General features: G+C 36.1%; 1 protein-coding gene across 7 annotated transcripts in view; it reads left to right on the forward strand.

Moving 5' to 3' along the window:
• The window catches only part of PTPRQ (protein tyrosine phosphatase receptor type Q), a 138,235-nt gene that overhangs the window by 18,772 nt on the left and 105,651 nt on the right, over positions 1 to 13,812 (forward strand). For 6 of the 7 annotated variants that reach the window (XM_080584383.1, XM_080584380.1, XM_080584384.1 and 3 more), the window contains 7 exons: positions 2,034 to 2,184; positions 2,724 to 2,830; positions 3,334 to 3,431; positions 7,297 to 7,459; positions 8,821 to 9,081; positions 12,199 to 12,359; positions 13,336 to 13,447. In XM_080584383.1, coding sequence (XP_080440509.1) covers positions 2,034 to 2,184; positions 2,724 to 2,830; positions 3,334 to 3,431; positions 7,297 to 7,459; positions 8,821 to 9,081; positions 12,199 to 12,359; positions 13,336 to 13,447 — 1,053 coding nt within the window. Of the gene's footprint in view, positions 1 to 344; positions 968 to 2,033; positions 2,185 to 2,723; positions 2,831 to 3,333; positions 3,432 to 7,296; positions 7,460 to 8,820; positions 9,082 to 12,198; positions 12,360 to 13,335; positions 13,448 to 13,812 lie in introns of those variants that run through there. The other variant, XM_080584386.1, reaches the window with a different exon arrangement.

Genomic DNA, 13,812 nt, shown 5'->3' on the forward strand with positions numbered 1-13,812 from the left:
TCCTGTTAGGACGTGCTAAAAGCTTGTCTGCACAACCACAGTAGAGCTGAGAGAAAGAAAATGGCAGGAGGGGGAGACCAAATAATACCCTGCCAGAGTACTCTAGGCCCACCCAGGAGCCACCAGCCCATCAAAGGCCAAACTCCACAAGCCCAGAGAAGCACACTGCCAGGTAGAAACCCAAATTAAGGATTTCCAAGGAACAAAAACCCTGTCGAGGCCCTTCCCAGGGCTGTCCAAGGAGAACCAGAGCCCCATTTGCCCAGGCATGCAGCCCATCAAGTCAAGGAGAGCAGCTATCCAGATCAGATTTTGGACTACGGGAGGTTGCTGCCTAGGGGTGTAGGACATGTGATGGGGTGCGGGGGAAAAGCAGCTCAGGAATGCACAGGACTTAATATGGAATGTTTAGGGGAGGAACCAAAGGGGAGGAGCAAATGTAGAAATTAGAGGGTTAAGGGGGTAAAAACAACCAGTCCTATGGAAATGATTTGCTGGTCAGTAGCTTGGCTGGCTATGCTGTTTCTACCTCTTTCTGGGTGCATGTTGTGTGTACCAGGGTGCGAGTGCTGCAGCTGGGGTCACACCACTGGTCTGTGGTGCCAGCGAGTAGTGTGAGGGTGGGCAAGCGAGTGAGTGTGTGGCTGCTGTTGAGGATCACGCTGGACGAGGTGGGGAGTAGGCGAAGTGGCCTGGGAGCGAGGTGGTGAGTGGGTCTCTCAGGGCCAGCTCCAGCTGCGAGAGCATCTGTGTGAGCATAGGCATTTGGCACCTGGGACCTGGAAAATCCTGTCCAGCTGTGTGGGTGTGAGTGGGTGTGATGGTCCAGCTAAGGGTGGGGCTGTGACCTTGGGAGCTTGTGTGTCCTGGTGCCAGCAGCTGAGGAGATTGGGCTCCAGGAGCAGCTACTGGGCAGACTGAGTGTTTGAGCCCAGCTGCGGGAGGCACGCACCTTGTACGTCTGTATGTAAGTATTCTCACTAATGGACATCCATTCCCAGTCAGCGGGAGAGCAGGATGAGGCCATTAGTGCTGTCCGTGTGAGTGCTCTGAGTCTCTGTGATCAGTGCAGCTGGTCGAAAATGTATACGTGGTGCATGTGTGCCCTGTATGCGTGTGCCTTGTGGGAGTACACCTTCAACTTGGTTGGACGTGGGGACATGGGGCAGCAGCAGCCTCACATCTCTCTGGCTGTTGGATCCCACATGATAGATTTTCCTCTAGTTGGTCTCTAACCTGAAGAAGTATAGTACGGTAGATCAAGAAAGGTTCATAGGAGGGCACAAGTGTGATCAAAGATATGTAATGTTTTGCTTTCAAGAAACCACTGGCTAAAACTGATGTAGGAACAATGGTAGTTGTCTGTAAAATCATTTGTGAGAGGGTAAGTCATGGAAGGGTAATTATGGAGAGAGTAAGGACTAATTCATGGACATTTCCTTTACCAGAACTAAGGACTTGAAGTGAAATGGAAGAGAGCAAATAGAAACCAAGCAAAAGGAAATGGTTGTTTATTAAATTTGTAGATAAGTTGGAGAACTCTTGGCCAGAGGACATTGTGTGTTACGATTGTGGTTTGCCTCAGAAAATCCTTCAGATGCACAGTAGGAGATGGTAGCCTGGGAAGTTATTGAAGATGATTATCATTATGTGCAAGACTTGCTTTTCTGTAGACATCTGCTTTTGGCCACCACTGAATACAAGATACTTAGGTCTTGGCTCAGTATACTAGCCCTTATGCTGACATTTCTTTTTCTGAGAAATCGTTGGGTTTTGAGGAACTTCACATCAGTGATGTTCAAACTACACTAAGCAGCATTACAGTGAAACAATCAGTTTGGCTTTGGATCTAGTGGTATTGAAAGTCCCTATGCACATTACTGCAGTTGTATTATTCTGTGTGCACTTTAGATAAACAAGGACATGACATAATTTTTTTGGAGTTTTCATCATAGTCTGTTGAAATAAGTCCTGCCATAGAGTAATATATCTAAAATGTATTTAAAAAAATGTTTTGTTTTATTGTTACACAGTACCAAATGCAGTTAAATATCTGAACTATAGCAGAGACTCTGAATCAATAACTGTTACATGGCCACCAGCCCAAAATAAATTTGATGGATATGTTCTTTCAATAAACAGCAAGATCTTCAACAAAGAGAAAATGTTACCTTCTGGTATAAGGTATGAGGATAACATTTTAATATTCAACTATATAAAAAATAACTAACATGAACTGAAAATAGATGTTGCACTGTATATCTAAAATAAGTAGTCTGCAGAGTTATTTACATGGGATTTATGTCTGATGTTTCAGTTGATATACATTACTACACCCATGTGAAAAAAGACCATTTTAAGAATTGCATTTTTTAACAAATGACTTCTCATATGATACCTGTGTACAAAGAAGAAGAAATGAAATATTGCATTGGAGTGAATACCTGTAGAACCTGTGTGTCATTCGAGATGCTTAATTTAATCTTTTAAGAATTTCTGGTACTTGAACTTGCTATCATGGAGTGATGTGTCCTAATGAAGATTTTATCATGCTAAGATAGTTGTATCACACTAAAATAATTTGTTGACTGACAGTATATGCATGTATATCCACACATTATGTGTAAATAATATTCATAATGCTATAACGACTTAAACTTATGAAGACACCTGTATTTAAAAATCCTAAAGAACACAATATCTTTTCTTTTTGATGTTTGTAGAATGTACAAATTTGAGAATCTTCAGCCAGGCACTGATTTCTTAATCAGTATTGTGACAACCAATGGACTAAAAAGAAGCCGCCCCACCATCCTCAAGATTAGCACCTGTACGTTCACAGTTTATTGATAACTTTTAGTGATATCAGATATGTAGGGTTGTTGCATTTTAATGTACTGTCTAAGAAAAGCTATTTCTTATTAAATCAATGCAAGGTTTTATTCAAATCAATCAAATCAATGCATGGAGTAACATCTTTCTTTTCAAGCTAAACATCCTTGAAAATTATAAATAAATAAAAACTTTTTAAACACAAATAAGTTTCCTTTGTGTTCAGTGGGAATATGCCAATAGATGAAACAGTATATTATTAGGATGATACACCTTTTCTATAAAAAATTACAAACATTGCTTTTATTTTGGATTCTGTTGCTAATACGTAGATGTGAATTGAATTTTTCAGATTTTTCTTAAGTAGAAAATGAAATTGTAACTGCATTGAACTATAAAATAATGAATTACGGCAGAGTCTTCTGTAGATGTTAATTTCCTTCAAATTAGTATAGAATATCTTGATACTAAATATTGCATCTACTCTTATCTTTACCTCAGATCCTGATCCACCATCAGATTTACAGGTGTTTGGGCAAGAAGAAAATACAGTCTATTTGTCTTGGAAACTGCCAAGAGGAGGATTTGATATGTTTCAGGTGAGATAAGAATGGGAACAATGCAATCCTTTACGTCTTTTTTAATTTCTCAATGAAGTTATTATACTGCAGGTACTGCAAACCCAACAATAATTATTTGTCTTTATAAACCGTGAAACTACGTGGGCGAATACCGTTTCTAGAGAAGGTCAGCTAAATACATATTTCATATTGCATAACAGTTTTGTAAAAGATTATAAAATTAAGCTTTTAAAAGCTTTCAAAATGATTTTTCAACTAATGTGCAACAGTGAAGAAAATTATAAATTGAAGGTTAAGTGCAATTGTAATGCAATAACTTATTTTCTTAGCTTTGTGAATTTGTAATACAAATTAAACTGCAAAATAAAAATTTTGTTTTATATACAAGGATCTAAATGTGTTGTTTTGAAAGTTCCAGAGTAAAACATTTTCATTTTTTTCTTAATGTAACAATTTACAAGACAAAATTGCCAATATTTAATACCTCCCGGGCCTTCCCAGCCTTAAGCACTAAGTAATTTAGTGATTTCCTGAGTTACAGGTTAAATCTGAACATACATGAGAAAAACAGTGACTACCTTTCCTGAAATTAATTGTTCATACTACACAATTTCATTATGCCCTATTTGAAACTGTACACTTTTTATTTTAATGTGGGTATTCTTTTCCTTTGTGTGGTTTAAGAAATAGCTAGGACGTCTATATTCACCATATCCATCCCTTTCATTATTTTATAGGCTTTAATTTCTCAATTGTCTTTTGTGCACCATTTTTACGTGGATATCATTCTACAGTTCATGTAATATTTTTCTTTGTCTTTGATAGCTTTCTTGAGACTGGACTTTCACTTAGGATGTGGATGCAGAATGGTGTTATCAAAAGTATAATGGTGTTTTCCGGTTTTTCTTTCTATGCCTTTCCTTGGCAATTACTTCTCTAATGAATACTGTCAAACTTTTTAAAAAACCTCTTCAGTGGACATTTCAATTATTGACAGCAGAATTTGACTTAGACTTATACTTGATAATGATTCTGGTGTGGGAAAATCATTGACCATCTAAAAAATCCAGTTACAATTTCTTATATGGGCTTGTCTTTACTGAGTGCTTCCTTTGCATTTTCGTCAGCTAGTAACAGCCCCATAGAATCATACAATCATAGAATGGTTTGGGTTAGATGGGACCTTAAAGATCATCCAATTTAATTAAAGATCATCTAATTCAATTCTAAGCTTAATTTCTAAATTACTGTTTTCATTAATTCTAATGCCATTTTTAATTTGCTCCTCTGACTCTTTTGGCCTGCTGACCTGTGTTTCTGCTCTGCCTTGCCCTTCCCTGTGCTTCTTAGGTTAGCTTGCATGAATTAGACAAGTTAGTAGTTATTATTTTTCTTGTTTGAGCATGATTTCTGTTTTTCAAGGATGACTTTTCTTGAAGTAATCCTCTATACTGTTCATATACCTTGGTTATTTCTATATGCCCTCTGCAAGCTGTTTGTGTGTTATTATATATATGAACCTTTAATGTAGCATTTTAATGTTTTTCATACTGTGACGAACATTTGCAGACTTAACTGCTCATCATGATTTTCTTTAAATTTCCTTGACTAAGTATTTCCCCTTTTCTATTTAAATGTGCTAGACATTTTTTATTCTATCAGAGAAGATAAGTGCTAATATTTCAGGGTTAGTATTACAGTGCTGTTCATCATTTGTATTTTGAACCATATCCTTTGCAATGCTTAGCACAAAATCTAGAGTAGTTTCTGTTCTTCCAGTCCTCTGGTCAGAAACAATCCACTATGACATCTACACACTTAGTTTGTGGATCGTGTTTCACTGAGCCATTCAACCAGTCTCTTTTGTATCCTGTCTTTTGCAGCCTGTCTTGCATATCCTTTGCCATTTGCAGTCACTGTTTGAACACGGTCATAAGGTCAAAAAAACCTCTTCAATAGTGAACTCTTCTACTGTTATTTAAATGTTTCATTTGAATCAATAAAGAATTCAAGGTGTAGCCCTGTACCCTTAACTCACTGACTAGGATATTCTTTATTTTGTAGTACTACCATGTGACAAAGTACTTTGTTGTAATGGTCTTACATCGTTTATACCCCAATATTACAGTATCTAATTCCCCCCCCCCCCCCGACTCCTATTATATCCTTACCTAAAATTTGAAATCTGAGTATTCTTAGTATAGTTTCTTAGTGTTTCTTCTCTCTTCATTAGTGTACTGCTGCATTGATCTGAGTGAGTAAGACTAGCTAGTTAATCTGCCACAGCACCATTTGCTAATGTAGCCTGGAGTACTTTTACAAATTTCAAAATTTAATTTAATTCTATTGTTTGTGTTGTGAACCAGTTCAGATATACTTTTGTATGTGGTCAGGTTATTTTTACCATCCTGTGGAAAGTAATTGTCATCTGTAATATTGATCTTTATGGCACAGTATTATTGTTTGGTATTGGTATCTCTGGAGCAAGCAGCCACATTGCACAGTGCTTTATCTGAATAAATGAGGTTGTCTATAAATCTTTAATGAGGAAGGTTTCAGTAGGCTGGTTGCTTAGTAAGGTGCACCTGCATAAAAGGGATCATTTTACTAGTCATTTAAAATTTATTATCCCAGCTCACCAACCTTCTAAGCAATATATTGTAGTTTGTGGAGTGAAGGGTACACAAAAGGTACTTTCCTAACTTGTTTATGCTAGATGTAAATCTTTAATTTATAGCTTTGCTTCTAGCATTTTGCAGTGTCATAATTCTAATGAGTTGATGTCAGTCTCCAAGACTTAGTATGCATTAACAGGTGCTGTGCTGGTACGACATGTAGATACCAAGGGGAACTGCATCATTCCTCCCCAAATCAACAGCAGCTGAACCAAAGTATTTTCAGATCATTACCATGTCTCTCTGCTCTTGGTGACAAGACAGTGCACGCTGGTGTAAGCGGTTGCAGGTCTTCTTGATCTCTCAGTGCTGTCTGCCATGGCTGCATGTATGAGTGCTGGAGATGTTTGTCCAGATCCCTCCTCTGCGGGACAGACACAGTGTGCACCTTGCTTTCCATTAGTGCAAATGTGAAAGCAGTGAACACACTTGCAACACTTTTATTCTCTTCAGTGGTTCAAAGCAGTGAGTTTTCAAGGTATCCCAGTGAACAGAGTTGAGCGACTGATTCTTTGGGGCTCTTTTCAGAATCTCAGCTCTAACCAATGCACAGATTTTTATTTTTTGTTTGCTTATTTTTTTACTTTTTTTGCCAGAAAGGTACTAAGATTTCTGAGGTGTCTTTCTAAATTTCAGTATAGAAAACTATTTATCCCATCCTGTTGATTAATCCGTGGGCTGCTCTTTTACCCAGTGACTGTTCTTATTCTATCTTGTAGTTAATTGCACAGCCTATTAGTACAGCTGTATGACTGAGCGGTCAGAGTACACTTTATTATCCTCCCTCCAAGAGCAAAGCCATGTAAGCCTTGACTTAACTTCACCTTCCTCACCAGTTTTAAAGATTAAGGTCACTGCTTTAGGTCATAATTCTTAAGGAATCTTGAGTAAGTAGTGGGTCAGTGTTGTGGTACATAACATAAAATTTAAGTCATATTTCTGATTTTTTTTTTTTGTCTTTAAAGTATTTGGGGATATTGTAAATATTTTTATATAAACACATAGTTGGAATCACTAAACATTAATTTTATGAAGTGAAATAATAAATGACGTATAAGAAATTACTTATGATTATATAGTTTTTACTTATAATTATGTAATAAATAATAGTTGTTTATATAATAATACAAGTGTATACATATATTCAAGTATAATAACATATATTATACTTAATTGTGTTGGATATAAAAATTACTCTTCTTCCATAGGTTTCCTATTGTCTGATGAATAATGAAAAGTTGCTTACCACAACTGTTTACGATAGCAGAGCTGTAGTGAAAAATCTGGCCCCTGGGATGGAATACTTGTTTCAGTTAAGGACAGTTAAAGGCTTGGATTCCTCTGTGGCTGTGGAGAGAAGTGTCATCACAAGTAAGGACACCACTTAACTTGTCTCTTTTTGAATAATGATAAATGTGGGTGCAGAGGCATTTAAATCATCATATGTAAGTGACTCAAAAGTGTCAGAGTTCAAAATGAAGTCTAACTAAGGGGGAGAAATTCTCCTCCTCTTGTGATAGTTGCTTAAGGAGGAACCTTGTCTGTAATGCAGTGGGTTGAATTTAAAGTCTAAACATAGCTGTAGATACCCATTTGAAAAAAAGAAGTGGACTCAAAATTCTTACAGCTTCATCAGGAATAAATACTGCCAGAATTTCATCCAATACTTTAAAAAATACTTTGCATTTTGTTTGTGATTGTTTCTGCATCTGGTAAATTCTTGCAACCCTATAGTGGATTTCAGGATTGCTCCAGTACAAGAGCACAGAAGACATAAAAAAGTGAGAAGAGAAATTGTGCATCAGATTGCATAACGAGGTCCAGAGTATTAACCCTGAATCTTGCACTCATTTTCTGTCTGTGAGCAAATGTTTTCCAACTCTCCTATGATACTGCATAAAAAAGGAGAGTTTGTATGTGTCAGAAATCTGTAGAAATGGATTTATATTTGTTTTTGACCTGCCAAAGGAGATACAATAGCTAAATGTAATCAAAATATAAATCAACCCCCAGTTTTATACACATGCATGTTATAGTCCTCCTCCCTTTGATGGGTTTTCTGTGGCTTGTTGGAACTAGAACTCCTTAATTGTCAAGGAGGCTCTGCAGTTAGTTATTCAAAGATCAGTGAATCACAGAAAAAAAACAAACAAAACTAGTTTTTGCATTCTCATTAATGCAAAATGCAGCAGAATAATCATCATCTTGGTCCTGAAGGTGCTCCCTTTGTCTTTTGCAAGTATTTTCAAAACTGCTGTCAGTGAGTCCAATATATGGACAGAGCATACAGAAAGTATTCTCATCATTGTAATGGCAAGCCTTTAGGATTTTTTCATGCTTAATAATCCATCCCTTAATGGGTTTATGTTAATTAGTATTTTAGATTTAAAGAAAGCTTCTGGAAATATAATCATGGAAGGTTCTTTTATTTTAAGAAGGGCTGCAAATGTTTATTTTTAAACAGTAGCTATACTTCACATAGTAATAGAGATGCTATTTGTAAATAAATATCTGCTATTTTAGAAGTCTTAATATAACCAAAACAAATAATTAACAAGGAAAAAATTGTTGATCACTGTTTCTATGCAACTTACTCCGTCCCTAAGTGAACCGATGAACAATTTTTAAAAATCTTCTTTTCTGTGAAGCATGTTAGAAAACATTTAATTGAATAAAATCACTACTTTTATACGTTAAAATTTTCTCTAATTATCTGAATGAATTTACTGTAGAACCAGCTGGGATCTGCGGTCTGGCATTAAAAATGGTAAATACTTCATCAGCAACTTTAATGTGGAATCCAACCAAGACTAACTTCACTTCTTATAAAGCATCTTTATCAAACAGCACCTTTATAAGCAAATTTAGGATTCCAGGAGCAGTGTCTAACTTCAGTGTTACAAATCTGACTGCTGGTGGCATTTATAATTTCACTCTGCGAAGACTACAAGGCAATATTGAAGGGGCTTCTGCTTTCATTGAAATTGTAACAGGTCTGTATGGTTTCTTTTTCTCCTTGCTGGTGAATGATAGCTGTCAGTACCAGTGCACTTTTAGCTTTGTGTATATCACTTTTTTCAATAACATGGGAATTTCAAGGGAGGCTGCATGTAATATGTTACTGTGGTCATGGACACACATTATTTATAACCTATGCAACATGTGTCAAGTGATGCACTACCAGAAACAATACACTTTGTCTGTGATGCATGTCTTTTGACCATTTTTAGTATCTTAATTATTTCACAGGTCTTCATCCTGTGAAGAGTTATGCACAAGTTGAGCTCTACCTCATCTGATTTCAGTAGTTTTTTCACTGGAAGTTAAGTAAAGTAGGTTTACAAATGTTTGTAGAGTTAAGGCTTTAGATTGTAAACAGCTCCATTCAAGGACTGTTTCTTACCAAAATTGTGATTAAAGCACTAGGATAAAAACTCAATCTTGACCTGTGTGTCTACAGTTTAATGTAATGTAATAATGTGAAATACAGACGGAATTTAAAAGACAGAAAGATGCTCCAGAACTACCTCAACAGATTTCTTTTACTACTTTCTTATGCTATGTTTTATATTTTTTTTTCTTTTGGCAATTACATGGCGGTATTAGAGAGACCTGAGTAGTGTTGGAAGTTCTCATTGACTGACTACTTTGTCCAAATATCATGATGTTTGTATGCCTGCGTATGGGATCAGTGCTTGACAAACTTGTTGCTTCTGCCATAATAAAGGGGACTGAAGAAATAGGTCAAATAGAGTGTTTAAAATACAGTGACATAGAGGTGGAAATACATTTACTATAAGGTAATGTATTGAGGGAAGAAGAATCTAACATGTTTTTTAAAGTTTGAACTAAGACCTCAATGCTATAATACTTTAATCACAATTAATATTTTTTTTTCTAATGGAGGGAAGATTAAAGTCAGTTTGGTTGGCCTAATTGTGTTTTGTCTTAAATGTGTTGAGATTCCATCTCAACGGAATGAAATTTGATGCTGAGCCTGCTGGTTTATAATGATTAATTTTTGGAAAAATTAACATGTATTTTGAACTCCATGGTTACTGATGTTATCTACTCAACCTCAACTAGTTCTGTAGGTGAAATCTACAGGAAATTGTTCTAACCATGCTTTACACAAATAAACTGGCTATATACTTTATTCAACTATACTGGACACTACTAGTAAGAAGTGTGTGCGTGTGTGCATGGAATGGAGAAGAGTACTGTAGAAGAGCAGGCGCAGTGAGGCTCAAGTGAACCACATGCATGTATGCATTTCCTGATATGGTTAAATCTTTAAGAGGGGAGAACTGAAACTTCTTTTCAGCATCAGTGGAAATGGTAATTCTCGGTCACAAGATAATGGTAGGAATAGCACTGGCTTCATGGCACTAAGTTCCTCTTTCCGTGAGGATGTTTCTAGGCTGTCCACTATTGCTGGGTCAGAAGTAATTCAACTGAAGTAAAGAGATGAATTTAAGTACTGTGTTAACTGTATACTGAGGGAATAATCATGAGTTTGTATAAAACACCTGTACAAGCATAATAACATCAGTGGTAATAGTAGTGCTGATGACAACAGTAGGACTTAAAATCTAAGTAAGTTTCATAGAAGGAAGAAGTTATGTTCTCAGTTACACTTGCACTCCTCCATATAGATTTTTTGTTGTTGTTGTTCTGTTAGTATTAAAAAAAAGTAAAAATCATATACATGTGACAGATATAGATTGAATATAAAATTTAATAGTAATATTTGGATAGATGAATATTTCAGAACACTTGATGGCAAAGCTGGAGCTGAAAATTCAGTGAAAAAAGTTCATGAAGTATATATAATCTCAACAGATTTACAGTAAATAAAAATATGTGGAGCTCTTTCAGGATAGAAGTATATGATATTTAGACTGAAAAGAATGACCTATTCTCTGTTATCACGGAGGTGACCTTATAGGTAACCTATTCTCCGTTATCACCAGTGATAGGACCTGCGGGAACGGTGTTAAGCTGAGGCAGGGGAATTTTAGGCTAGACATCAGGAAGAGGTTCTTCACTGAAAGGGTTGTTGCACACTGTAACAGGCTCCCCAGTGAAGTAGTCACTGCACCAACCCTGTCTGAATTTAAGAAGAGATTGGACTGTGCACTTAGTCACATGGTCTAAACTTTTGGGTAGACCTGTGCGGTGCCAGGAGTTGGACTTGATGATCCTTATGGGTCCCTTCCAGCTCAGGATATTCTATGATTCTATGATGCTAATGATATTAATATATAAACAGTACTAGAAGACTTGGTTTGAATTCTGAAGAAACATGTTAGTGAGAGAGTCAGAGGGCTGAGTGCAAGGGTAGTGGATCTGAAATGTGACAATCTATGACTGGGCTTGCTCTGGCAGCTATGCTTAGCTATCTGTACTTTACAAAGCAGAGAGGAGACATGCACATGGCTTTGCATTGTGCAGCTAGATTAATTATACAATATTAAAGATATATAATGCTTTAATGAGCTATCGAAGAATCTGTATCTGATTATTTGCTATGCCTTGAATCGATGATACACATTTAAAGGTGCGTGTATGGGCAGAAAAAAGAAGAAAGTGAGATGGTGTTGCAGGAGCATGTAAAAACTTGGCCTTAATAAAAGGAGTAAAACAACCAAATTTAGTAGACTTAACTCTTTATACTTCCTGGGATTACTGGGATTCCAAATATATGAAAAGTATAAAAAAAAAAAGAGTTAACTACCCTGTAACAAGCAACAGAACAAACACTGTCTATAGCTTGAATTTCAACAGTAACACTAGTTATGATAGCAGCAGTGCTACCTTAAAGTTTTAGTACAGCAGAAACATCAAGATTGCAGAGATTCCTTGTTAACCAAACACTAGCCAGAGATACCTGAGCTTGCTCTCCATGATACCTACACAGCATAGTTTGGAGATTATCAACCAAGTCTCAGAAGTATTATAGCAGCGGTACTGTAAAATGCTTCTGTATCTGGACTAGTTAGCAGTTGTCCTTCATGCACCCAATAAACTGTTCTTGGATGCTTTGATATTTAGGTGTAACTACTGATACATTTGTAGAGGGTTTACTCTGTTTCATCATTCTCTTTCAGAACCTGCAAAGCCAGAAGGACTAAAGTTCTTCAATGTTTCATCATATTCTTTTTCATTGTATTGGAGACTACCATACGGACATGTGGACAGATTTCATGTGGATCTTATTCCTGATCATGGATCTGTTGTTATCCTAGATCTTGGAGTTAGGGAGTATCAAGTATGTGCTTTTATTACAGGACTTGCATGGCCAGCTTTTCCTTATGTACTGTGCTGATGAGGGATGCAAGTTGCTTCCTTAGCTATTTAATGCAATTATGAATGTGAAAGTATTAATGAAAAATTGGTGAAAGCAAATTTCAGCATCCAGAGTTTGGTACCCTAACAGCAGTTAGCGAATTTCTTCCCCTCCACCCCTGCACCTTTTTTTTTTTTTTTTTTTTTTGTCTGCTATAAAGATACAGACAGTCACCCAAGGGTTCATGAATAGTTTAACAAAGGAAGGGCAGAGCTATTGAGTAATACAGGCTCATTAATTGTGTACTTGCCAGGAAGATCTGTGTTTAAATCATTAATGCAGGCAACATTTTGCTGCTGAGGCATCGAAAAGAAATAGGAGCAATTTTTCTTTCTTCTGCCTGGAAAATATACTAATATTAACAGAAATTATGGCCATTCTGGTTGGTTTGGTTTTGTTTTATATTGGAACTGCAAAGATACAGGTATTTTGTATAAATGATTGCTTATAAGTTTTTAAAGTATATTTATCTTGAAAGATGGATTAGCTTAACAATCAGAAACCTGGAAGTTTTTCAGATTAGCTTTGTGTTTATTCTCTCAAGAAGTGATTTTAAAATGTTTCATGTATACTTAGATAAATAGTGTGACGCAGAAGCACCTCTATAGATACACTGATAGGTGATTCTGTGATAAAATTAATAGTTAATTTTGTTGTTCTTTAATATTGAATGTTATACAAATCTTATGGAGGTTAGTTAAATAAGTTAGCAAAATGCTGTGCTGTAGCTAACAAATATGAATGGCTGTTTTTGCTGTTGCAAATGCTGTATTTCTAAAAGCTTATTAACAGCTCACTTTCAGTAATGCAATGCTTAAAATTTTGGGGTTGTGTTGTTGTTTTGTTGTTGTTGGGTTTTCTTTCTTTCTAAAAGACTTGAATCCATGTTATATTTTAGGCTGACTTTTCTAATACTCTACCTGGAACAACATACAATGTTACTGTTTCAGCAGTTTCTTCTTCACTGTACAGTTCTCCAGCCAGTAGAACAGTGACAACAAACGTGACAAGTGAGTTAATAATGACTGGTTACATTTTATTGCTTTTTTGTTAACTATGGTTTTTGTTTTTTTTTTTGTATTTTCTATATACACAGTAGTTTATGAGAAATTATAATAATTTTTGAATAATCATCAGAATTTTTGATCTTAACTGTAAAACAAGGTAATGAATTGAAGGTGTTCTATGGGAGCATGAAAGTTTCTCTAACAGGTATTTTAGGAGAAACTCTGGATGCAAGTAGTAATTGTATTCATCCATTAGCTTGGTTGTTTAGAAAGAAAGAGAGAGAGAAAGAAAGAAAAGGCAACAACAACAACAAAAAAAAAACACAAGGGAGAAAAACTTTTGTAAGCTTTTGAAAAATTTGTTAGCA

This window comes from Anser brachyrhynchus (assembly GCF_964034855.1).
Source record: "Anser brachyrhynchus genome assembly, chromosome: 1".
Lineage (NCBI taxonomy): Eukaryota > Metazoa > Chordata > Aves > Anseriformes > Anatidae > Anser > Anser brachyrhynchus.